The following is a 22,964-nucleotide window of genomic DNA, read 5'->3' as shown; positions in this document are numbered from 1 at the left end:
CTGTACAAGAACTCAGATTTGCAGTGCCCTCTCCCAAGTACTTCAACTCTTACTCCTGAGGTTATCCCCAAATATCTCTAATATAGGGCTTTGTGTGGGTGTGTTTTGGGGAAGAAGCTGTCATATCTTTTGCCCTCTGAATCAGGAGAGAGTATTTTTTAATGGATGCTCTTGCTTCCATCCTGTTTTCGAATCTTAATTCTATAACTTGGCTTCAAGGGAAACCCTTATTTTAAATGTTGCAGAATTTTTTTCCAAAAGAGAATGGGTAAAGGAAAAACAATACAAGTGAGTAATACTAATTTACACTGTAATTTGGGTGTGAAGTTGAAGTGGGTCTGGATACTCACGTCATGTCAAATTGAGGCAGACATTCTCACAATCACAGCAGAAAATGCCTTTTATATAAAAGAGGGCAAATTTTGCTATAGATGGAAACCTGCATGTTCCCCCTGTATTTATTCCAGAGTGTCTCCCCTAGGTTTGTGGACATTTCAGTCTTGCTTTTGTAGACTTTAATTAAAATTTCCTTGAACTTTTTAAAGAGTATTTAAGTATTTGCTTTAATTCAATATCATTATTTAGCTTTGTAAAAAGCACCATTTTGGAATAAACAAGCCAGAGAAGATTACACAGTCACCAGATGACACAAAATTTCTGTTGAAGACTCTTACTCAAATTAAATCAAATGTGTCTGCTCCAAATAAAAAGAAGGTAAAGCTTTCTACTGTTTTCTTGTTCTTCCAAGATGTTTAGTTGATAATTCAAAGGTTGTGGATGATCAAATGGAGTACTAAGACCTAAAAAGAGAAGTAGCGAAAAACTGCAGAACATGCAACTACTGTCTTGAAGTTCAATCTGATTTTCAATTATTTAACTGTGGCTCTTCTATGATTTTTTCATTTTGTAATTATTAATTTTGGCAGAATTACTAATAGAATGCCTTCTTACCAGGATTAGCTTCTACTGGGATTCTACACTTCTACATATTGCTCTGCATAAGCATGTCTCTTCTAATATGCAATTGGAGACAAAATTTGGTGCACAGTTCCTCAGAGAACACCATATAATCTTATCAAAATGCTTTTAACACAATAATGGCTTGGATTAGAAAGTCCAGATAATATTTATTAAAATTAGAACAGGTAGATCCAATATTTCTTGGAAACTCTTGAGACTGAAAAGTACTACTTGAATGTAACCTCCAAAAGTTTCAGAGTCTGACTGCTTTGAATGCTCTTACTGCTAAAAGTAATAGCATGATATTTCTGAAGATGCTGTCCCATGTGTTTAACTCTGCTAGAAATTTTAAGATCCTGCTCCTCAGTGGGAAAATGTTTGTCTACAAGGTTAGAAATGGCATTTAGCAAATATCGCTGGAGTCTTTTTCAGTCAAAGAGAAAGACATAAGCAAGCTATTACTTTTTGTTCAGATTAAAGAAAGTAAAGAGAAAGAGAAGCTGGAGAAGAGATTATTGGAGGAGTTGTTCAAAATGTTCATGGATTCAGACTCCTTTTACTACAGCCTGACCTATGACCTAACAAATTCTGTGCAGAGGCAGAGTGCGTGTGAGAAAACTAACTTACCACTGTGGCGAAAAGTAAGTTGTTTTGTTTCTTTGTTTGTTCTATTGGGACATGTGCTGTTCAATAATGTATGTGGTCCAAACTTAACTGGTCACATTCTCTGCGGGTATAACCTACAGCAGCTGCAGGTCTTGCCCTGTAACCTGCTTCAGTGCAAGGAAATGAAACAGTCTGCAGTGTCATGTCTTGAACTGAGCTGTTATAGTCGAAAGCAAAGAACACTAGACTTGTATGTACAGTTGTAGTGAATAACACTGGTGTCTTTACCAAATATATTGCCGAACCTTAAGTAAAATAATGTGAAACTGCCCTTTTTGTTATAAACAGGTTGATGACAGATTCTTTTGGAACAAGCATATGATTGAAGATCTCATCAGCATTGATGTGAGTCTTGCTTCTAACAATAACATGTATTATGAGAACTGTTCTTTAGTTTTAGTTGAAATGTTTACTTAAGGCCTTGTAGAAGTTTACTTAAAAACCTGCTTGGCAGATGGGTCAGGATTAGGGAGGGCTGTGCCTTCTGATGCTGAGCAGCTGGCATTACCTTCTTCCTCCAGCCAGCCTTCTGGCAGCCTTCTAGTTAGCCTGTGATCATTGCTAATGAATGAGCATCAACCAAATTTGAAATTTTATTACAATAAGGCAATGGAGAATAACTCGATGTGATATGTTTGTGCTGATTTCAAAGGTAAACTTAAGATGTATTCATCTGTGAAATGGTTTATCCCTGGACAGAGCTGAACTTGATAAGAAGGAGGAGCCAGAAAAAACCTCTGAATTCCAAAGTTTTCTTGAGACAAGATTTTTGTCCTCCTAAGTAGAGAATACTGTTTTTCTCCTTCAACAGAGTAGCTGATCAATGTAACAGTAGTGTAGAACAAGTTATTCTGAATAGCTATTCAGAGTAGATAAAGCATTTTCCTGGCTAATGAGCACACAAAGAAACATAGAACCACAGCTCTTTCTTCAATATATCATCTCACTTCATTTTAAATGAACCTTGTAGATAAAGGACTGAGTTACTAACTACTATATGCCAGTTTAGACCAAGACTTGGGTTCTTTTAAAGATGACAGTGGACATCTTACCTTATGCCCTGCATCTCTTTCATTAATAATTTTACATACTCTATTGGTTATGGAGTCAGAGCAGGGTAAACCTAGATGCTCTGTGAAAAGTTGCATACAACATAGGAGTTTAACTAGTTGTATTTTTCACATTATAAGATATAAATGGATAACCTCGAATTAGTAGGGAATTTGGATCTCAATTCTGTTTAAGAAATTGATGTTTTAGGGTGACAAAGCACTAATGTGCAGAGCACTGAACCAGTTGGCTTGGGTACTAAGTTGGCCCATATAAAGCTTATGCTAATATGTTTTGCTGAAAACAGGCTAACAACATTACACTTTTAAATTTTTATCTATCTACCTACATAAATGTAATATACTATATGTCCATATAGAGGCTGTAAAACTGCCTTAAGGCAGAAACTAGGTAATAAATTACCTTATTTCCTGCTGCATCTGAACTCACTATTCTTGTTTTTGACATGGGAAGTTACTACTATAAGCTTTTAATGTGCTTAAACATCAGATGTAACGTTGTATTGAAAAGTCCCTTTGGGGAAACTGGAAAAGAAGCTTTTAGATATTGTAGGGTTTCCTTCTGTCCCTAGATAGCTGGGAGTAGAGGAAGGCTTTTTGCCTTGCCTTGATTCAGCTTGCTTAATCTCCACAGAAAAAAAATCTTAAGTAGCTTGCTTTCTTCCTCTTGATTTAAAAGTCCTATGACTAATGTAGGAAAAATGCTGGTATCTCTTACAGAAATAAGACAAGGATATGGCAAAAACTTCTTAGAACATGAAAAGCATGTGAAGCAACTGTTTATAAACATGAGAAATGGCAGAAATCATTGTAGGTAATGTAGAACCAACAGGAATGTAAATGTTTTTTGTAACCTTCAGAATGCTGAAGTGGACTTCTGGATTATACCCATCATACAAGGATTTGTGCAAATTGAAGAACTTGTAGTAAACTATAGTGAATCTTCTGATGATGATAAGAGCAGTCCTGAAACTCCTCCTCAGGAATCAACTTGTGTAGATGACATTCATCCAACATTTCTGGTGGCACTTATTTCACGCCGGAGTCGGCACAGAGCTGGTAGGCAAACAGAGTTCAAGGTATTGGGATTGTTCCTGAACACTGGAAGGGGATGCAGAAGATAAAACTTGAAAGAGTGCTGTGCTGCTCAGCAGATGGTCAGCTTTTGTCAAAGTATGTGCTACAGCCTTTCCCACTTATAGGAGGAAAAGAAAAGGCCGTAGTGCATACAGCACTACACAGCTGTTTCTTAGGGCAGTTACTAAGTGAGCTTCACTAGTCTCGTCTTGAGCACTGAATGCATCTTTGGAGGTTGCAGTTCTGAGATAAAGTTCTGTCTTTGCAAAGAGCACCTTGATTAGGACCTTGCGTACAGCTCTGTCCTGATACGTTTTGGTAGGCCTGGGTTGGAGTTAAATTTTTGAAAGTCTTCCTTTGAGGGCTTTGACAGCAGATGAATAGAGACTTGAAAAGGCAGGTGTGTCTGCATGCCTGTGTCCCAGGAGATGTTTATGCAGGACCAAGGTGTGAAATAAGAATCATGCTTTGTTCTTGCACCTTATTTGACTTATTCTAATAGTAGCAAGGTAAACAGAAAATATTCCCCGTCCTTAGGAGCACAGAAGGAAAGATTGAATCACTTTATACTTTAGTAGGTCCTGTTCAACTCTAAGCCTTTTCAGTCTGAGACTTTTTTAAGATATTCTCCACCATGTCCAACTCCTTTCCTACATAGGATTTTAACATGTCAAACCAAACAAAAAAAAAAACAAACCCAAACAAACTGGTAAGCCTACCCTGATATGGGACTGACCTTTGTACCACAGCTCACTTCAATGCATTTAATTCAGTTCCCAGGAAAATTATTTGTCAGACAAACCAACTCAGAATAAATACTTTGGGGTTCGGGGTAGTATCTAGTTTGCAGTATGCCTTATTTATACTAAATTGTTTTGCAGATACAGAAACTGAATTGCAGAGGGCAAATTTCTTATTGATTCTCTCTTACTGTTAATGATACTATGCTCATCTGATTGCTAGTCCAGAGCATAAACTGTGTTGAACTTTCTCCTGTGACACAAAAAGATTGTTTCAGTAAATTGATGCAATATTTTGAAGAATAATTATAGGATTGTGTGTTTAATTCATCCTGTAATATGTAATTTTAGCCAAGACTTGAAAGAGTACGTTTCTGAAATATTGTAGTTAAAATAACAAAACAAAACCCAAACACCTAACCCCCTCAACAAACCCCAGAGGAAACACTGATTTGAAAGCCTAATATACTTCTATGCTAAATACATTCATTCTTTCAGGCAGATTGTTTGTGATTTAAAAAAAAAAAAATCAACAAAACCACCACTGCACTAAATTACCAACATGCCCAAGACCTTAAGGAAAGGTATTGTGAGATAAAGAAAGACAGCTGCTCCTAAGCTTAAGAGAGTAAAAGCCTGGTGTCTGCAATAGTTGAGATATCAAAAGTAAGGGAGCTGAAGTTTCCTGTGCAAAGATTTAGTTTGGATTTTGGTGTAAGAGCCACTATTGGTGGCAGGATGTAAGTAGTGGATGACTGATTCTTTATTCTAAAAGCCCCTGTCTGATTAAAGGCTGTTATACTGGTCTGATATTTTGTGACTGTATAAAGGTCCCTATGATAGGTATTTTACATTACTTTCACTTCCCTATTTCTAACCTCTTCCCTTCTCTCCCACAGTCCTTAGCTAATGCTGTTGAGGTTCAGTTCAAAAGTTTGGTCCAGTGCTACTTCAGGACTTGGAACAGAGTTGTTCTCATTCTGGGGAACTGAATTTCCATGCTATCAACCATGGTCTTGAATCTTTCTCCAACCCTTTTTACTTATTCCTTCTCCATCCCTTGCTACCACCTGCATCCATTCTGAAATAGTGATATATTCTCCTTCGAGTAAAAGCTAGGCAAACCTCCATATGCAAACACTTACCTGTTCTGTTTAATGATCAGTCAGAGGTGGCTAGGCAAAAAAACTGTGTAGTCAGAAGAGCAGTATCTGTTCTTAAAATGCAGAATTAATTATACAGGTTAAAACAAGGCAGGGGAAGTCTTCTGTTTTGTGGAATGTGCAAATCTTCTTGGGCTGCTTGTGGGATCTCATTGTGAGAAGTGGAGCATCTGTCAGTAAAAGTGGCCTTCAGGTTCATGGAAAATACTGAACACTAAAGTAAAACTTTTTGCTAAACTTGACAGAACAGGAAGTAGTGTATCCTTTAGCGTGGACTAGAAAGATCTGTGACTTACAGTGCCAGTAGACTGCCTTGCCCTGTCAACTTACTTTCTGCTGCTTGTTGTGTATCAGTAAATAAACTTTATCCGTATAGTCAACATAACTTTTTGGGATTAGAGTAGGATAGGAGTGACCTTTACCATTGATCATGGATTTTGGCTAGAACTCTCCTGTGTTACTGTGTCAAAAACAGTAACAGAAGTTACTAATGTTTAAGACTAATACTTAAATATGAATTGATCATTCTCGTTCCTCCTAGGAATGCGGTACAAGCGAAGAGGTGTTGATAAAAATGGAAACGTGGCGAATTATGTTGAGACAGAGCAACTGATTCATGTTCATAATCATACTCTTTCATTTATACAAACAAGAGGCTCTGTGCCTGTTTTCTGGAGCCAAGTTGGATATAGATATAACCCACGGCCCCGACTGGACAAGAGTAAGTATTTGAGTGGAATACCTAAAGATGAGAGTTCCCCTAGAAATAGGTTCATTGGACTGTTGCTTTGCTACTAGTCTTTCAGTGGCACTTTCTAGAAGCCAGGAATAACAGTAATGACTTGACTCCACTTAACTCCTACTCTAATTGCAACTACGCAGAGCTCTAACTTCTTGTCCATTGTAAATTACATCAGGCCTTGAATTTCAGTATTTAATGAAGTATCCGTTTTATGTCTAGTCTCATTTGTTGCAGTGTTTTCTGAGTTGGGAAGGGAGACAATTTGGTTTTCTCTTTTGAGAACCTGCTTAGACATTGATGTCTTACAAATACTTTTGTCCACAAATTTAACTTACACTGAGGTTCTGTCTGCAGTAAGAACTGCTATTTCAATGTGGGAAAACAGTTTTATAGTGTGCTTTTGTCTTCTCTGAAATTAAGTCCTATCTATGGGTCTTTGTCAGATCTAAATTGCTTCCTTTTCCACTGAAAGATAATGCAAAAGCCAAAACATGTGAGACTATTGGTGAGACTCTGGCAAATCTGGATGCTTGTATGAATAGGTATTCATAGCCTGAACTTTCTTAAGATAGAGGTCAACAGTATCTTCTCGAGGTTTAGCATTGTAAAAGAGAAACTCTTCTTGGAAGGAAGCTAGTATGCTCATGATCTTGTACAATCAGACCGCCACTGGATTGGGTTGACTGGCATCCTAGATCATAAGTATGTACTTCCACGAGTCCAACTTGTATGTTGGATTCACATTCTCCTCTAGTATTAGCAGGTCTGGTCTTCTGCCATTGAAGACAATTTTTAGGGCTGAAAATAAAATAACCCTGCCCTTTCAGAGGGGGCTGTGATGATGGAAAGTTAAGGGACTGTTTTTCTCTGTCTTGAGTAAGACCTAGTAAAATGGGCCTTTGAGCTTGCTTAGGAACTTGGGCAAAGCACATAATTTTAAATTGACAAGCAGTTACGATCATTGCAAACTTAAGGAAGATGCATCAACAAATTTGGGTTTCTTGTGATTTTATACCAGATAACCTGGAGATTACTGGAGAGGGATGACTTGTTGCCACATCATGGAAATGAAAATTTAAATAAATTCAGAAAGTGAGGAAAATAAAAATACCTCCTAATCCCCCCCTGCCCCGATAAGCTTATGCTGTGACATCTGTTTATTAAGCTGAGCAGTTCTTTTTTTTGTTCATCTTATTTTTTCTTTTTTTATTTTCTAGTAGGATTATTTAAAAAAATATTGAGGAATTGCATTTAATTTGATAGACTTATGGGTAGGAATTGAGACTTCAAGGAATCAGTGGTGCCTTGAATCAACTGGGTAGCATTTTTGGTTTTTATTTGCAAGTAGTATTGTCCTCTAGGACAACTGGGTAACACTTTCAGTATTATCCCCTGATCTGCATGTCCCTCTTTGCAATTTGCAAACCTTTTTTGTACTTCAGTTTGCTTTTTCAAAAAATGCAAAACAAATATAAGCACTCTTCTTTTTTGGAAGAGATGTTTATGTGGGTGTATGGTGTGTATGTAGAAGGATTAAACAGGATTATTAGAAGTTAAATTTTTGTCCAATCTGCTCTGCACAAAAAGCAAAATAAAGCAAAATTTAAGAATGGTGTTTCCTATACACTATAGTAGTAGAACAACAATGTTGAAGTTGAGCAAGTTGATGGTAGACCTTTACAAGTAATTCTGTACAATGTGTTATGTTGTGTGTCTAAGTACTTCAAGCAAAGCTATCTTGGTTTCTTAGAGTATAGATTTGGGCGTGATTTAATGCGTCAAACAGGACTTGTTGCTGAACAGGCTGTTTCTGTCCAACACTGCTCTGCCTTGTAGGTGAAAATGAAACGGTGTCCTGTTTTCGTGCACATTTTGAAGAACAGCTGAAAAATTACAAAAAGCAGGTGAGTGCTACATGATAAAATAGTTATCTTCTGAAAATGCAGGGGATGAAAGTTAATGTTTTTAGGTTTTTCTTGGTGATATGGGTTGTGATTTTTTTTAGAAGCTCGTAGACAATTGTAAGGGTGGTACATAGATAGAATTTTACTAAGCTTTTCAAGTATCCTTGTAAGTCACCTCTAAAAAACAGCAGTAACTTACAGAAATGTGTAAGCCCCACTTTTGTGTACCTGTCCTGTGAATTCATAGCTTCTCTGTACAAAAATTCAGGTAGGCAGGTAACTGTTGGTGCTTATTTGATCTTGGGTATAATGTAGCAAAGACTGTAACTTCAGCAAGATTGCCTACAAATTTTTTAACTCTTGGACTATTTGTTATTCCATGCTATGTATCTAAGCAAGTTGTGTGGCAGATGACAAGTGTTAAATAACTACACTTTTGAACAGGTTATTATTAATTTGGTGGATCAGACAGGCAGAGAGAAGATTATTGGAGATGCTTACCTTAAACAAGTTCTTCTGTACAACAATGCAAATCTGACTTATGTTTCATTTGACTTCCATGAGCACTGGTAAGAAACCTTTTAAAAATGTCACTTTGCATCTTTTTTTATTAGCATGAAAGGAGACTAGAAGGGAGGAGAAAAGCCATTATTATTTCTACTTCTGCATGAAACACTTTTCCTCTCGTCCTGTTCTTCCTATTTAAAAGGAATGGCCTCAAGTTGCAGCAGGGGAGGTTTAGACTGGATATTAGGGAAAATTTCTTTACTGAAAGGGTTGTCAGGCATTGGAACAGGCTGCCCAGGGAAGTGGTTGAGTCACCATCCCTGGAGGTGTTCAAAAAGCGTGTAGACAAGGCACTTAAGGACGTGGTTTATTGGGCATGGTTGATGGTTGGACTTGATGATCTTAAAGGACCTTTCCAACCTAAATGAGTCTATGATTTTATGATTCTATAATACATTTTGTAAACTAAAGCACTATAAAAGTTCAAATTTGAGTAACCAAACACTGCTGTTTGTTGATCTTGTGTCCCTGACTAGTTAAACATGCAGTTATTTATTAGGCAAAGCTTAGAAGTTGTTAGCATTTTAAGCAAGAGGGTTTCCTTAAACATGCTATGAATGTAAAGCTGTGGCTGACCTGCTTTTCAAACTATGTAACATTCTGCTCTTAATTTTTTACTGCAAGCCATTCTTCTTGTTTCTCTTGCTTGTTTCTATAAACACATGATGGGTTCTTTCAGGACCCTAATGCTGTTTTTCCATTATAAAATAAACCGGATTTTATTTTAATCCGGTAGAAATAGTTCGTGTTTTCATGACTCCACTCTGTTAGCTTGGTCTAGTGCAGTGTTCACATGCCCAAGCATGTGATCTGTCACAGGCACGCATTTCTCATGTTTCCCTCAAGCAGACTATATTTGTGTACGAATATGGGGTCGAAAAACTGTTTTAATCTTCATTTCCTAACTTAATCTAGGGATTACATCTGGCCTGGGAAAGCATTACTGACTGAATAAGTATGTCATTAGTAGATATTGTCTGAGAGAGGAAGGGAAAAGGGAAAAACCCCTGACAATAGTAATGGCATTTGAGACTTCTGTAGGACTATTGATATCCTGAATTGATCTGATACTTACTCTTTTAAATGAGCTTTCATTTTTGTTTGTTTGCTTTTCTCCTGAACTGCTGTAGTGACCAGGACTGTTTATTTTTGCACTGTGAGTGAACAGGGAACAATGCTGAAAACAACCTGGTGGGGTGGGGGGAGGAGGAGGGGATGATATGTCTGTAGCTGTTTTTTCTGTAGAATCACTGGTAAAGCAGGGAAGGCCATCCCAATTTCAAATCTATAGTGGTTACTTTTGTTGAGACTGCCTAAAATGAGGACAGAATGTTGCACATGCCTGAATAGCTGCTCACTTGTTCTTCCTTATGGAAGCAGCATTCAAGAATGCAAATTCTTGAGAAGTTAGAGATCTGAAGCTCTTGGCTTGGATTTAGATATTGAACTGTACTTTTAAATAACAGTCAATATTCAGAACTATTTTAAGTTTATTGCAAGAGAGAATGTTTGTCTCTCCCACTTAACCAAAAATGCTATTTTTGTTAACATTACAAATAATATAAAATAATTAAGTAAAGAAACATCACTACTCTAGTTCAAACTAACTTCTGTGAAATTCTGTATTTTAGCCGAGGAATGAAGTTTGAAAATGTTCAAACACTGACTGATGCCATTCATGATATTATTCTTGACATGAAGTGGTGCTGGTAGGTACTTAACAGTTTTAGACTAGTACGAAGTATTTGTAGAAAACAATAAAGCAGTGCATATTCAGAGGCCTTGATTTTGTCATAACTGGTATATTTTATATTCCTCTCTTGGTGCCCAGCTTGTGTGTCAGTTTTTTGTGTTCTGAAGTATTGGTGTTCTACACACTTAACAGCAAAAATTCTCAGATGCTGTTTTTCTGCCTGAGGCTTACTGCATTTAACACTTCTAGGGTGTCTTGTATTTAACATGAAACACTTTGTATTTGACCCACAAACCTTAGAATGCCAACCTTACAATTGAAAACAGTAGGCATGTTTGATCTTTAGTTTCTACTGATTAAAGTTCATGCATTTTGGTAATGGGTATGGCTGCAGTCTTCAATTATTGTATATTGTTCAATGCATTTTGTGAGTGAGGTGTTGCTGTCGTTGGCGTCTATGTTTTTTGAAATTCAGTGCCTTTTCTCTTGAAAGCTTGTATTATATATGTATGAATTAAATTCGACATCTGATTACATATCAAGTTTGTGGCTCCAATAGGATGTATGTTGGATATCTAAGCTAAAGAGGGGGATAGGTGGGAACCAGAGTTAGTTAATTCTGAGTGGGGTGTGGCTGGGTGATAAGTGTAACTATAAATAGTACTCTACCTGTAAAGTTTTCTACTGTTTGTAGAAGCTGATAAACTACACCGGATTTTAAGTGTCTCAGTATGCTTTTGCTCTATTTTTCTGTTGAAAGGGTTGACCAAGCTGGTGTGATTTGTAAACAGGAAGGAATTTTTCGAGTTAACTGCATGGACTGTCTGGATCGTACCAATGTTGTGCAGGCTGCTATTGCAAGGGTGGTCATGGAACAGCAGGCATGTATAACTAATGTACTTTTTCAAGTGCTGAGTACCTCAGAACTTGTTATTCACAGGGAAACCTGTGTGTTTGAAAAATACTAAACTAATCTCTACTGAAAAGGATCTTTGCAAACTACTTGGAGAGTTATGAAGCTGAAAGTAATATGTACAACTAAAATAACTTGAAATAATTCTAAAAGAGGGATGCCTAGTGTCCTCCGTCAGAGAGTGACTGTGTCCACATCTTAGAGAGGATTCTCTTGTTTTGGTTTAGCCATCTTAAATTATGCAGTAATAAAAATTTTAAAAACAACCCTCCCCTGCCCACCTCCCCCCCCCCAATAAATCCCTTCCCCATATGAGATGTTAAAGGACCAAAATCTAACTAGAAGTTGGATGCTATTTTAGCTACTTTGAAGTGAAATACTGTGGTGCAGCAGGTAGGGAGATTAGTTGTCTCTTCTGTATGTAGAGGAATAACTAATTCACGATGTAAATACCCCAGATGGCTGACTACTGTGCTCTGGAATAGTTCTCTCTGCATAGAGAAGGCATTTCGAAGCAGGCTGAGAGTCTTTCCTTTAGTCTTCCTCCTCTTTGCCCTGCACCCCATTTGCTTTTTTGATATAGAAGCTCAGTGATGATTGTCTTCCCTTGTGAAGGCTTAATAGTACTGTAACTGAAACTTTGAAGCCTCAGTTACTGCCCAGCCAAAAATGAACAAATCTGACTATGCTTAGAGTGAAGGATAAGGATGAAGTGGGCCCTTCATTAGGGTGAAAAATGAATGGCTCTAATTGTTGTATCTGGCAGTTCCTGTCTGTCATCTGCTTTTATGAACTCCCAACATAGAAAAAAGTACTGGGGATGAAGGGTGGCACCAGCAATCCCACAGCTGTTACTTTAGAATAGGATTTCTGTATATGTTAAATCTGGGTCCAAAGGCAGCCTTTTAAAATCAAGAGTTACATAGATATTTTTTTTTTGTGAAGGACTTCAGTAATCATTGCTATAGTATTAGCTTGTGATGTGCTACATCATTCTTGTATTATAGCTGAAGTACTTTGGAATCAATTCGTAACTGAGAAATGCCCTAAGCATTGGAAGGTGACTGGCATAAAGTAGAAGACTGAGAGTTACAGGTGCCTTACCTTTGTACTTCCTTAGAACCATAGGACTTGTTTCTCTTGGCTAGAAACTTGATAGGGCTTTCAAAGTCAATGAACGGACTTGTATCCATTTTCATCTAACTTGCAAGGAGTGCTTGAGCATTTTTTATTGGTTGTAAATTGAGGTTTGCCTATGACGTAGTCCAAGTTATTCCTGCAGTTGGCCTAACATTCAGTGACTACACTGCAGTTATGTTATGTCTGGCTTTACCAATTTAGTGTGTGTAAAGACTAAAGTTTGTATTGTACCTGAGACTTATCTTGGGAAAACTTAAGTACCGGTTGTTCTGAAGAGTAAGATATCTTACGTTCAGTATCAGTGTTAAACAGTAACTGTCCAAAATGCACAAGCATTAATAATAAACACAAAATATGAAGTCGTTTTAAGGTTTTATTTTGGGGAAGCATTAAAGTTGAAGATGGAGCCAATACGCTTGCTTTAGTGTCTAGAAGCAGAAGATTAAGAATCTGGTGTGCTCTTTCTTATAACTGGAAAGAGATTCCATCTATTTTCAGACCTTTTGAGGTCATGAATGCCTTTGCAATAGAAGACATTAACTTGTTTATCCATGTTAAAATTCTGTGATGTCTGTTCTTTTGATGTTTCTATTTTCTGTAGAGAACTATTTCCCATATCTTGAGTAATCTAGAGTAACTTGCCTGCCTTCAGCTAATTTTTTTGAAGATTGACTCCTACATCCATAACTAATATATTACTGCTGTGTCCAGTGATATGGTGTTTAACAATGAATTAGTGATTAATTGTTAACAATTAATCTGACAAATTAGCAGAATTGGTTCCTTTTCCAGATCATATAAAATGCAACAATTAAATGCTTGGCAAGTGTTCCCATTTTCTTTATCAAGCTCTGTTATTGAGAATGATTTTTTATTTTTTTATTTTGAACCTTATATTAATGTGTACGTCAAATTTCAGCTCAAAAAACTAGGTGTGATGCCACCAGAACAGCCTTTGCCAGTAAAATGCAATAGAATCTACCAGATAATATGGGCGAACAACGGAGATGCCATAAGCCGGCAGTATGCTGGCACAGCAGCCTTAAAGGTAAAGAGTGTTACCTGTTGTGATGATTAGTATGTTACGTTACAGGTTTTATGTCCAATGGAGAACTCTTGTGTATGTAACAAAGTTAGCCTAATATTCTGCATGTTTTTGTCTTGGAGATATGAGGCCTTTCAATAGAAGAATATTGTATATCACACTGAGTGTGAATTGGAGAAGACTTGAGTGTCCAGGTGTCCTATGGCAGTGCTGGCTGTATTTTAACTTAATTCTGTTAGTTTCATGTCTAGATACAAAGCACAGCTGACCTAAGAGTTTAAGATCTATATTAAGCATTACTTTTAATGCAATTTAAACATGGCTATAGTACAGTTACAGTACTTAAAAAAAAAAAAAATACTCTGAAGGACTGAAGATCAGGATATGTAGGTAGCAGGGTGATATTAATTAGTTGCAATGCAGTCTGTCTACCAAGATCAGAAATCAGGCATGAAAATCCTTACTGTTCACTCCTGCTGCTTTGAAAAGTTATAGAATTTGAGCTACTTTCTGTGTGTATAGTCACTGGCAGAACAATTTTTAGTATTCATGGTATTTGGCATTGGAATAACCTTTACAGTGGAAATGCTTAACACTTATCTCTTTAAGTCTCTCTACTGAACTTTGATTAGTCTATTACATTAATATTTTTAAAATTATAAGGCTGAGCCTGACACACTTGTCTTGATTGTGAATATTTAACTTTAAATTTGAAGCACAGAACTCAATTTATAGATCTAAATTTTCAGCCATTCTGCTTCAAGATTTCTGTACTCACAGTTGAGGTTCATGGATTGAAGTATCAAACAAAATAAATTTAAGCGTGTTGTTTCACTTTCAAATTAAGTGTTCTTCGTAGTAGTTGGTGTGGCTTTTACAACTGCTCTGTGCCAATGCTCAGAGAGTCTCTGAAAATAGAGTCCTCTAATGAAGTGTAACTACCAAAACTGCTTTTTATTCAAATTCTAAGCCTTCTGTGGTCTAGAGACTTTCTTTTGTTTCTGAGCTTGTGAGGATATGTACTATTTTCTTTCAGTATGTTATGCTTGTCTTGTTTTGGTAGCAGAAGCAGAGAAGATGAAAACCATTTTTCAGTAAGCTCCAGTCTTCCCCATTGTTCCAGTAGCATTCCTTTTACATTAAAGGCCAAAAAATAAGGTGGTGGGGTTGGTTTTTTTGGTTTTTTTTTTTTTTGTATTCAAGCATCCTAGTGACTCATGTCTTGAAAGTTCTGCTTTGTTAGCTGGCATGTATGTCCAGATTACTGCTTTCCATTAGGACTTCACATACAGTCACGTCTGTCAAAAGCATAAGATTCCCTGCAGAGTTAAACAATGCCATGAGAAATAGATGCTCTTCGACAATCAATATTTTCAACTTCTATATGAAATAGTTACTTGAACATAATTTCTGATTTGTCATCTATTCAGTTCTAAATTTCAGAATTCCAAAGCTTTTGAGCTGAGATTGCTATGTCAAAGTTGCATATGTGCATGATTCATGTGTTCTTTTTAACAGGGTGACTTCACAAGGACTGGTGAAAGAAAGTTGGCAGGGGTAATGAAGGATGGAGTTAATTCTGCAAACAGATACTACTTGAACCGTTTCAGGGATGCTTATAGGCAAGCAGTCATAGGTAAGAATACAATTTCAACTAAGCTGAACTATGGTATTTAGAAAAGTATATTAAAATCATCTTGGCTTTATCCTTCTGATGGATTTTCTTTTTTCTGAGGCCTAAAAGGAACTTGAGTGGATATAATGTTCATGTATATGTAGTGGACACCATGTGCAACAGTCATTCTCTATTTGGAAACTAAACAACACTCAATTCAGAAGGATTACATGCAGTGTAACTAATTGTAGAATTTGCTTCTAACTTCATTTCAGCATTAACTGTCTTGTAAGATCTCTTTTTTTAGACAAAGTTAAATTTGTGTAGCATGTGTTTCTCAAAATGGTAAGTTAACTCTTGCTTTTCACTGAGAAAATAGTGTTATACCTACTGAGTTTTCAGTTTCAGGCAATGTTCTATTCAAAGTTTTTCAAGAGTATATTCAAATATGAAACATTTGGAAGGAATTTACAAAGTAATCAATAGACTATTGCTGTATATCACTTTTAACTGTTGGTTTGTTGTTTGGTGTTTTTGTGGATTTTTATTTAGATTTGATGCAGGGTATCCCTGTAACAGAGGATCTTTACTCCATATTTACAAAAGAGAAAGAGCATGAAGCTCTGCACAAGGAGAACCTGAGGAGCCATCAGGAATTGATCAGCCAGCTGTTGCAGAGCTACATGAAACTGCTCTTACCAGATGATGAAAAATTCCATGGAGGATGGGCGCTTATTGACTGTGATCCAAGGTTTGCTGAATAAAGTCTTAATTGATCAGCTGCTACTATGACACCTCTGTTAATTACTACTGATGTTAAATGATTTTGATAGCTAATGTGTTAACAGAATACAAGTGGGCAGTTTTGTAGAATGACAAGAGTCCCCGAAGGGATTGAACACTTGTAATTGTAAAAGAAAAGGGCCTCTAAACATGTGCTTTCCCCAAAGTTCCATAAAAATGGTGCATGCTGAAGTTACCTTTGAGACATCACCTGGAATTGCATGCATTCAGTTAATATTGCCAAAATGTGCTAGGTGCTGTGAAGAGAACTTCTAACCACCCTTAGTTCTAGAAGGGGCTGTTTGAGGAACTGTTGTTCCGTATTGCTTTATAGGGAAAGTGTAATTTGACTTCAAAGCCATATCTGATAAGATTAAATTCTTGTATAATGAGTTAGTAGTAGGAAAGCCTAGATTTCTCTTCATGAAAGTAGCGAGCATGAATTCCAACTTTACTGATAAGACTCCTTATCAAGTTCAGAGTTCACTAACTTGTAAAGGAAAAATAGTGGTTAGATCTTCTGCAGTTTAAACTTCAGCATCTAAAAATAGCAAAGCAGGATGTTATGATAGCTATTTAAAGCACCAACTCATCACCTTAACTGAGTCTGAGATATTTTTCCATTTCTTAGTTAGCATTTTTAATAGCTTGTGGGTTTTCTATTTATTTTTGGACCTGCTGCTGCCCTATTTGAGCTATTAGGTAACTCCAGCTTTGAGAGAGACAATGTTGCTTACATGGATCTACTTATTGTATGGTAAGTCTAATGACACATTGTGTTTTGGCTTGTGAAGTGTCTCACCTAACCTGTTTTTTCAGTGGCTGTGAAGAGGTAGCAGCATCACACAAGATAACATACCATAACTGAAACTTCTTGTTGTAATGTGCCTTCAGTTGTAGAAGAGTGTTCCTAAAATACACTGGGGATGGGTTACAGCTGTGCAAATAAAACCTTCTCCCTGTATTCATTCTTCTTCTTCCTCTTCCTTAGTCTTATTGATGCCACTCATAAGGATGTGGATGTTCTGCTGTTACTTTCTAATTCTGCCTACTACGTGGCCTAGTAAGTTACCACTTTCTCTTACTATGTGTAGTTTATTTCTAGAAGCTTTGTTTTAGATCAGTAGGAAGCATTAAATTCTGATTCTTTTTTTCTAGTTATGATGATGAAATCGACAAGGTGAATCAGTACCAAAGGTTAAGTCTTGAAGCTCTGGAAAAAATAGAAATAGGTAAGAATGTAGTCACCATGTATCTTTTTTTGAATACTCTTAACGATAGCTTGAGCACTTATCAAAGCATCCTACAAACACATTGAAATGGCGAGCCTCAATGTATTGCATATATCCTGTGTAGCCCACCATAGGTAGAAATGTACTCTCTGGCTGATGAACGGATGTGAGTTGAGTCTGTGTTCTCTCACAGTCCTGTTTTTTGCTACTGCTCGAAATGGAAACTTTGATCATTGGTAGGGTCCTAAAATTTCCTCTCTTTAAAAGGTCTTAAAACCATGGATTCATCAAACAAATGTCATTTATCCAATGGCAGCAACAATTTGATCAACTTCTATAATGAATCACAGGTTTGTGCATTCAATGCACTCTTTCTTTGATACAAATACTGTCAGCTGGTTCTGAATTGTACTTTAGATCTGTTTCATAGCTTTTATCACACTTTGAGAAGAGTTTTAAAGAAACATGCTATTATGAAATCACCTTGTTATGCTGATTTTATTGACTAAAAAATGTAACATCTGCAATCTAAATCCAGCATTTTCTGCTGAAAGTATTAAAGATGTGATATCTTTGACTTTACAGATGAGAAGTCTTCCAGTTGGAGAGAAGGGAGGGAAATTTTGTGGTCCCCAATGTGTGGCCCCCCCCAACCGATAGAGTTTAATCCTCTGTTACACAACACAGTGATTTCATTATCTCCTTACTGTAACTTTCACTATGTCTGTGCAATTTCTAAGAGTTCAGTGGAAAGGTCTCTCTCACTTGTGTATTGTGGAGATCTGTAATACATCCTGATGTGCAGAATATTGTTGAAACATCTTGACCGAATACTTTATAAAAACGAACCCCTCCATGCTGTTTAATGATACAGATATGTTGCAGTGCATGGAGGAGTTGAAGTACTTGGTCTAAATCTTGAAACTTACATTGCTTCCACTTGGTAAAAATATATTAGCTTTCCCTTTAATCCTTGCAGGAGCATACCCTGAAACACAGGATGTAATAGGTGTAGAATTTGTTTTCTTCTATTTGAAAGGGTGATCTGTAATAAACAATTAGGCTGGGTTATACTAGACATATACAGGGAGTCTAATTGCTTTTTGTAAATAATCAATTGTTTAGTTATTGTGAAAAACTTATTTAAAATGTCTATCCTACTCTAAAGAAAACGTGAAGCTTTTTATGCTGAAAAAGATTGTCAACACTTGCATATGTTTAGGTACAGTCTCTGCAATATCTTTTTCAGTGTTTGTTTGAAGAAGTTTTCTAACCTCCTGGCTTATTTCTCAGGGCCAGAGCCTACTCTCTTTGGCAAACCCAAGTTCTCTTGCATGAGGCTGCATTACAAATACAAAGAAATGAGTGGATATTTTCACACTCTTAGAGCTGTGGTACGCAACCCAGAAGAAGATGGAAAAGGTTTGTTTCATGTGTAAAAGTTTTATACGTAAAAGTGTCTTCAGTATACCAGTGTGTCTCTAGGAAACATTTTTTCCATTGCTCTCAAAATAACTTCTGAAGGAGGATAAATTTTAATATAATCTAGGTGTGTGGGGTGGGGAACCAACAAAAAAAAGCCCTGTATGTGGCTTCCTGCATGAACACTAGGATGTTACAGTTTTAATGCAAGAAGAAGAAGTTTCAGATATGGCTTTAAAGCAACATGTCTCCCTAGAATTGAGACATTTCCATGTCCAGATCTTTACTGCTCCAAAACAGGATAAAACAAACCTAAAATTAGCTCCTAAAGAGCAGAAGAAATGGATTTATTTAGTGAAATCAATGCCTAAAAATGTTCTTGCTTGTTGTTTAACTGAATTAACACTAATAAGGGAAAAATATCACTTCTTACCTGGAGCACTGAGTTTTTTTCAACAAGGATTAAAATAAATATAATTGCTTCTCTTCCTTCTACAAATGATGAATTGTGGCAGTGATTCACTTACACCCACTATTTAGGGCTTAAGGAGAGTCTATTCTTGACGTTTACTTTGTAAGCTTTAAATCAGAATTGCAACTTGTTAGGGTGCAACTATTCTGTAGCATGAAAGAAAAAAACAACCAACAAAACTAAACAAATTTAATTATGTTAAAATTAGACTGATTTCTCTGTACATTTTGGAATATGGGGTTTTAAGGGTTTTTTAAGGGTCTGACAGGCTGCTACTTGGATTTCAGACACGCTTCAGTGCATTGCAGAAATGCTGAGAATCACAAAGCAAGCAATGGGATTAGATGTGCCCATTATTGAGAAAAAGCTAGAGAGGTGAGTACTTAAATGATGTGAACCTTCTGTGTCCTACTTTTGCTCTCTTCTCAGTGGCTAAGAGTACGTGGCAACAGTCATACACGCAATGCCTAGAAGAAATGTCTGTATCTAGCTACTGTGCTAGGAGTTAATTTGTTTGTATGCTGCTTCCAGTAATAACTGTCTGCAGGTGCCTACCTAAAAGTATAAGCAAGAATACCATTTTATACATGTGTGCTTATAGGCAATATACACTACCAAATGTAAATAATGTACTGCAGATCAGATGGTTCGTGATTAGTTTGTCAAATTTAATTTTTCCTACTTGAACTTAATGCCTGCTTCTGTAGTAGGAGGGCAACCTGTGGAGTGTAAATCTGGTTTGGATTCCACTGCAGTTGGATGTTTAACAAATCCAGATAACGTTACAGGTCTTGTGTGAAGAAATGGCTGAAGTTAAACTTCTGAACTCCCATGTGTTAGTCAAAATGGCACAGAACTTGTTGTTTCGCAAGCCCATTAAGAGAAGGCATGTGAAAGCATAGTTGAGAATTAAAAGTACTTACTAGAATTTTTTAGATGGTTTTCTCTAGTAAGTCAATTGTCTATAATTGAACAGAAGTAACCTTTATCTACAAATATCGGTGAGGTGTTAATGGTGGGGAAATCATTTACAAAAGACAATGGAGTAGAAATAAGAGGATGGCTAGCTGAAGTTTAGCATGCTTTACCAGTTCAAGTGTGATCTATTGCATTATTTCGGATCCTTACAACTCAGACTGTATGAACTACTAGAAAACATGTGTAGCACAACTGTAAACTGTCAAACGAAAACTATTAGGGCATGTATTTAAAAAACTTTCTTCTGCATTTGACTATTGGGCTACTATTTCAGCTTCTTTTCCCAGCTGAGTAGAAAGTACAGCAAGAAAATCTTGCTCTTTACAGATTATGAAGACTGAAAATTTGCTAAATCTGGCTACTGAGTACAGCATACACAAAGGCAGGGTTACCAAATATAGAGAATTCAAATCCAGTTTCAGCTAAAACTAAAATGCCTGCAGAAGCTTACTTTTCCTTTTGTTTGGCTACCATTCTGTATCAACCTTCCTTTGTTTTTGTTGTTTTGAATTTGGTTAGCTTATATGTGTACAATTACATAAGGAAAGGATAACTTAGTAACAAAAATGTGCATCTCTCTTATGGAAGTAGACCGGAAGCTGGTAACTGCTTGCTGTTTATAAATGAGACTGCATTGACTGTACACTAGAGACTTTTTCTTTTTTCTTCCAGGAAGAGCAGTAAACCTCATGAAGACATCATTGGCATTCGGTCTCAGAACAGAGGGTCCTTGGCCCAAGGCAAGAATTACTTACTGAGCAAGTTCTCATCTCTCAATCAAAAAGTGAAACAAACCAAGTCCAATGTAAACATCAGCAATCTTCGGAAGTTAGGCAGCTTTACCAAACCTGAAGTGAAAGTCAATTTTTTAAAACCAAATTTGAAAGTGAATCTTTGGAAATCAGATAGTAGCCTTGAAACTTTAGAGAATCCAGTGGTAGATACTAAAGTCCATACTGAGTCTGATACAGAAGTATCAGATAATGATTCATTCCACTCTGATGACTTCCTGACCAATTCTAAATCTGATGAGGACACCCAGCTAACTGACTCTCTAGAGAACATAGGGCAGACAGACTACGTGCTGCCTAGCTGTGGTATCATTGCCTCAGCTCCACGGCTGGGCAGTCGGTCCCAGTCTATAAGCAGCACTGACATGAACATTAGCATTCATGTTCCCTCCGAGATCCACGTCTCTCAGGCTAGCCGGTCTGACTGTGAAGACGTACCCATGCCTTCTGCTGACAGCATGGAGTTGGAATTTGCTAAGCCTATTGATGTGTATTGCCAGAGGTTTGTGCACGATGCTCAGAATAAGATGTCAGAGGTTTTGGAGGCTGAGGCTGGTTCTCAAGAGCCCCATCACATAATACATCAAACTAGCAATAATACATCTAAGAAGGCAGAAACCAAGGGTGAAGCCATCAGAGACATTCCTTCCAGGCCATCAAAGTTGGATGTACAGTCTTCTGAGCCAAATCCTCAGCTCTTAGCTGTTGGTGGGACTGACTTCACTAAATCTCATAAAAGCCCAGGATCTGTATCTGGTAACCTTGAGACTGGACTCCACATGACTCCTTCTCCAGCTGACAGTAGCAGCAGCAGAGCTGTATCTCCTTTTGCTAAAATTCGCAGTTCCATGGTCCAGGTTGCTAACATCACGCAAGCAGGATTGACTCAAGGGATTAATTTTGCTGTTGCAAAGGTCCAGAAGAGCCCTGCAGAACCAGAAGCTATAAATGAAATCAAACAAAAAGAACTGAAAGAAATGTTTACACAATGCCAGACACGAATAATTCAAATCTAGTTGCTAATTGAGGAAGTGTTCTTCTAGTTGTGGCTTTTAATACAATACTAAAAAAATGATGTCAGGACTCATTGTGGCATGAACTGCTACTGAATACTGGGATCAATAATATAGATAACTTGTTTACAGGAAGTGAGAGATGCAAATGAATTTGGTTCTGACCAAGCTTCAGAATTCCCTCAGGCAGCTGAGACAAAAGAATGGTAAACTGTATTTAAACAGGTAGCTTAGACACTGGGATTTAATAAGCATGCTGTCTATCTTAAATGTGTTGCACAGTTATTTTTGGAGACTAATTTTGTAGCTCTTCTGACTTATGTAGAAAGTATTTATACTAAAAAGGTGATACTGTACTTCTATGACCTTACTTACCTTGCACTGCACCAGCAAAATAACTTACCAGTAAATTACATTTTATTTATTTTTGGACTGGTGTTTTTACTTGTTTCCATTGAAGTTTTAGATGCAGCTTTCTATGAATCGTGCCTCTACAATGGGAATTGATGCGGTTTTGTTGAATTTCATTATGTTAACCAGAAAGTAAGATTTCTTTTTGCTGTCCTTTTCTTTCCACACACCCTGGGACACTTTCAGTAAAGATAAAGCATATAGATCCAATCTGAAATATCCATGATCCTGCAGTGCAAATTTAGTTTGTAGATTATTTTTTTCTCACTTGTTTTGGGGTGAGGGGAAATGGAGCAAATGTCCTCTAATTGTCTTGCCCATGCTAAAGCTACTTCCTTTTTTCTGAATTCCACACACTGGCAATTTGCTCTAATTTTTTTTGTCTCTGTGTAAAGCAAGACAAGCCAGATACCTGACCTTCAGGCATTGTGTCCCTCTGTGCTATGACTTTTTTAAAACTGTATTCTAACTGTTCAGATGCAAATAACTTCTAAAACAGAAGGTGAGTGTACTGTTTCATAAAATCAATGTTGCATTAGAGCATTGTTGTCAGTATCTAATCAAAAC

At 37.0% G+C, this 22,964-nt stretch overlaps 1 protein-coding gene across 2 annotated transcripts in view; it reads left to right on the top strand.

Moving 5' to 3' along the window:
* Positions 1-22,401, top strand: part of INPP5F (inositol polyphosphate-5-phosphatase F) — a 45,329-nt gene extending 22,928 nt beyond the window's left edge. The window contains exons 4-20 of one of the 2 annotated variants that reach the window (XM_010564680.1): positions 586-714; positions 1,434-1,601; positions 1,915-1,971; positions 3,557-3,755; positions 6,218-6,397; positions 8,255-8,322; positions 8,767-8,891; positions 10,521-10,598; positions 11,343-11,463; positions 13,555-13,683; positions 15,199-15,316; positions 15,848-16,046; positions 17,070-17,141; positions 17,237-17,310; positions 18,604-18,732; positions 19,492-19,579; positions 20,855-22,401. In XM_010564680.1, coding sequence (XP_010562982.1) covers positions 586-714; positions 1,434-1,601; positions 1,915-1,971; positions 3,557-3,755; positions 6,218-6,397; positions 8,255-8,322; positions 8,767-8,891; positions 10,521-10,598; positions 11,343-11,463; positions 13,555-13,683; positions 15,199-15,316; positions 15,848-16,046; positions 17,070-17,141; positions 17,237-17,310; positions 18,604-18,732; positions 19,492-19,579; positions 20,855-21,989 — 3,069 coding nt within the window. In that variant the 3' untranslated portion in view covers positions 21,990-22,401. Of the gene's footprint in view, positions 1-585; positions 715-1,433; positions 1,602-1,914; positions 1,972-3,556; positions 3,756-6,217; positions 6,398-8,254; positions 8,323-8,766; positions 8,892-10,520; positions 10,599-11,342; positions 11,464-13,554; positions 13,684-15,198; positions 15,317-15,847; positions 16,047-17,069; positions 17,142-17,236; positions 17,311-18,603; positions 18,733-19,491; positions 19,580-20,854 lie in introns of those variants that run through there. The other variant, XM_010564679.1, reaches the window with a different exon arrangement.
* Positions 22,402-22,964: the final 563 nt, after the last annotated feature.

This window comes from Haliaeetus leucocephalus, unplaced genomic scaffold (assembly GCF_000737465.1).
Source record: "Haliaeetus leucocephalus isolate CR32 unplaced genomic scaffold, Haliaeetus_leucocephalus-4.0 Scaffold184, whole genome shotgun sequence".
In the NCBI taxonomy this organism is placed as follows: Eukaryota; Metazoa; Chordata; class Aves; order Accipitriformes; family Accipitridae; genus Haliaeetus; species Haliaeetus leucocephalus.
Note: the sequence above shows the minus strand (reverse complement) of the source record. Positions and strands in the feature narration are given on the sequence as shown.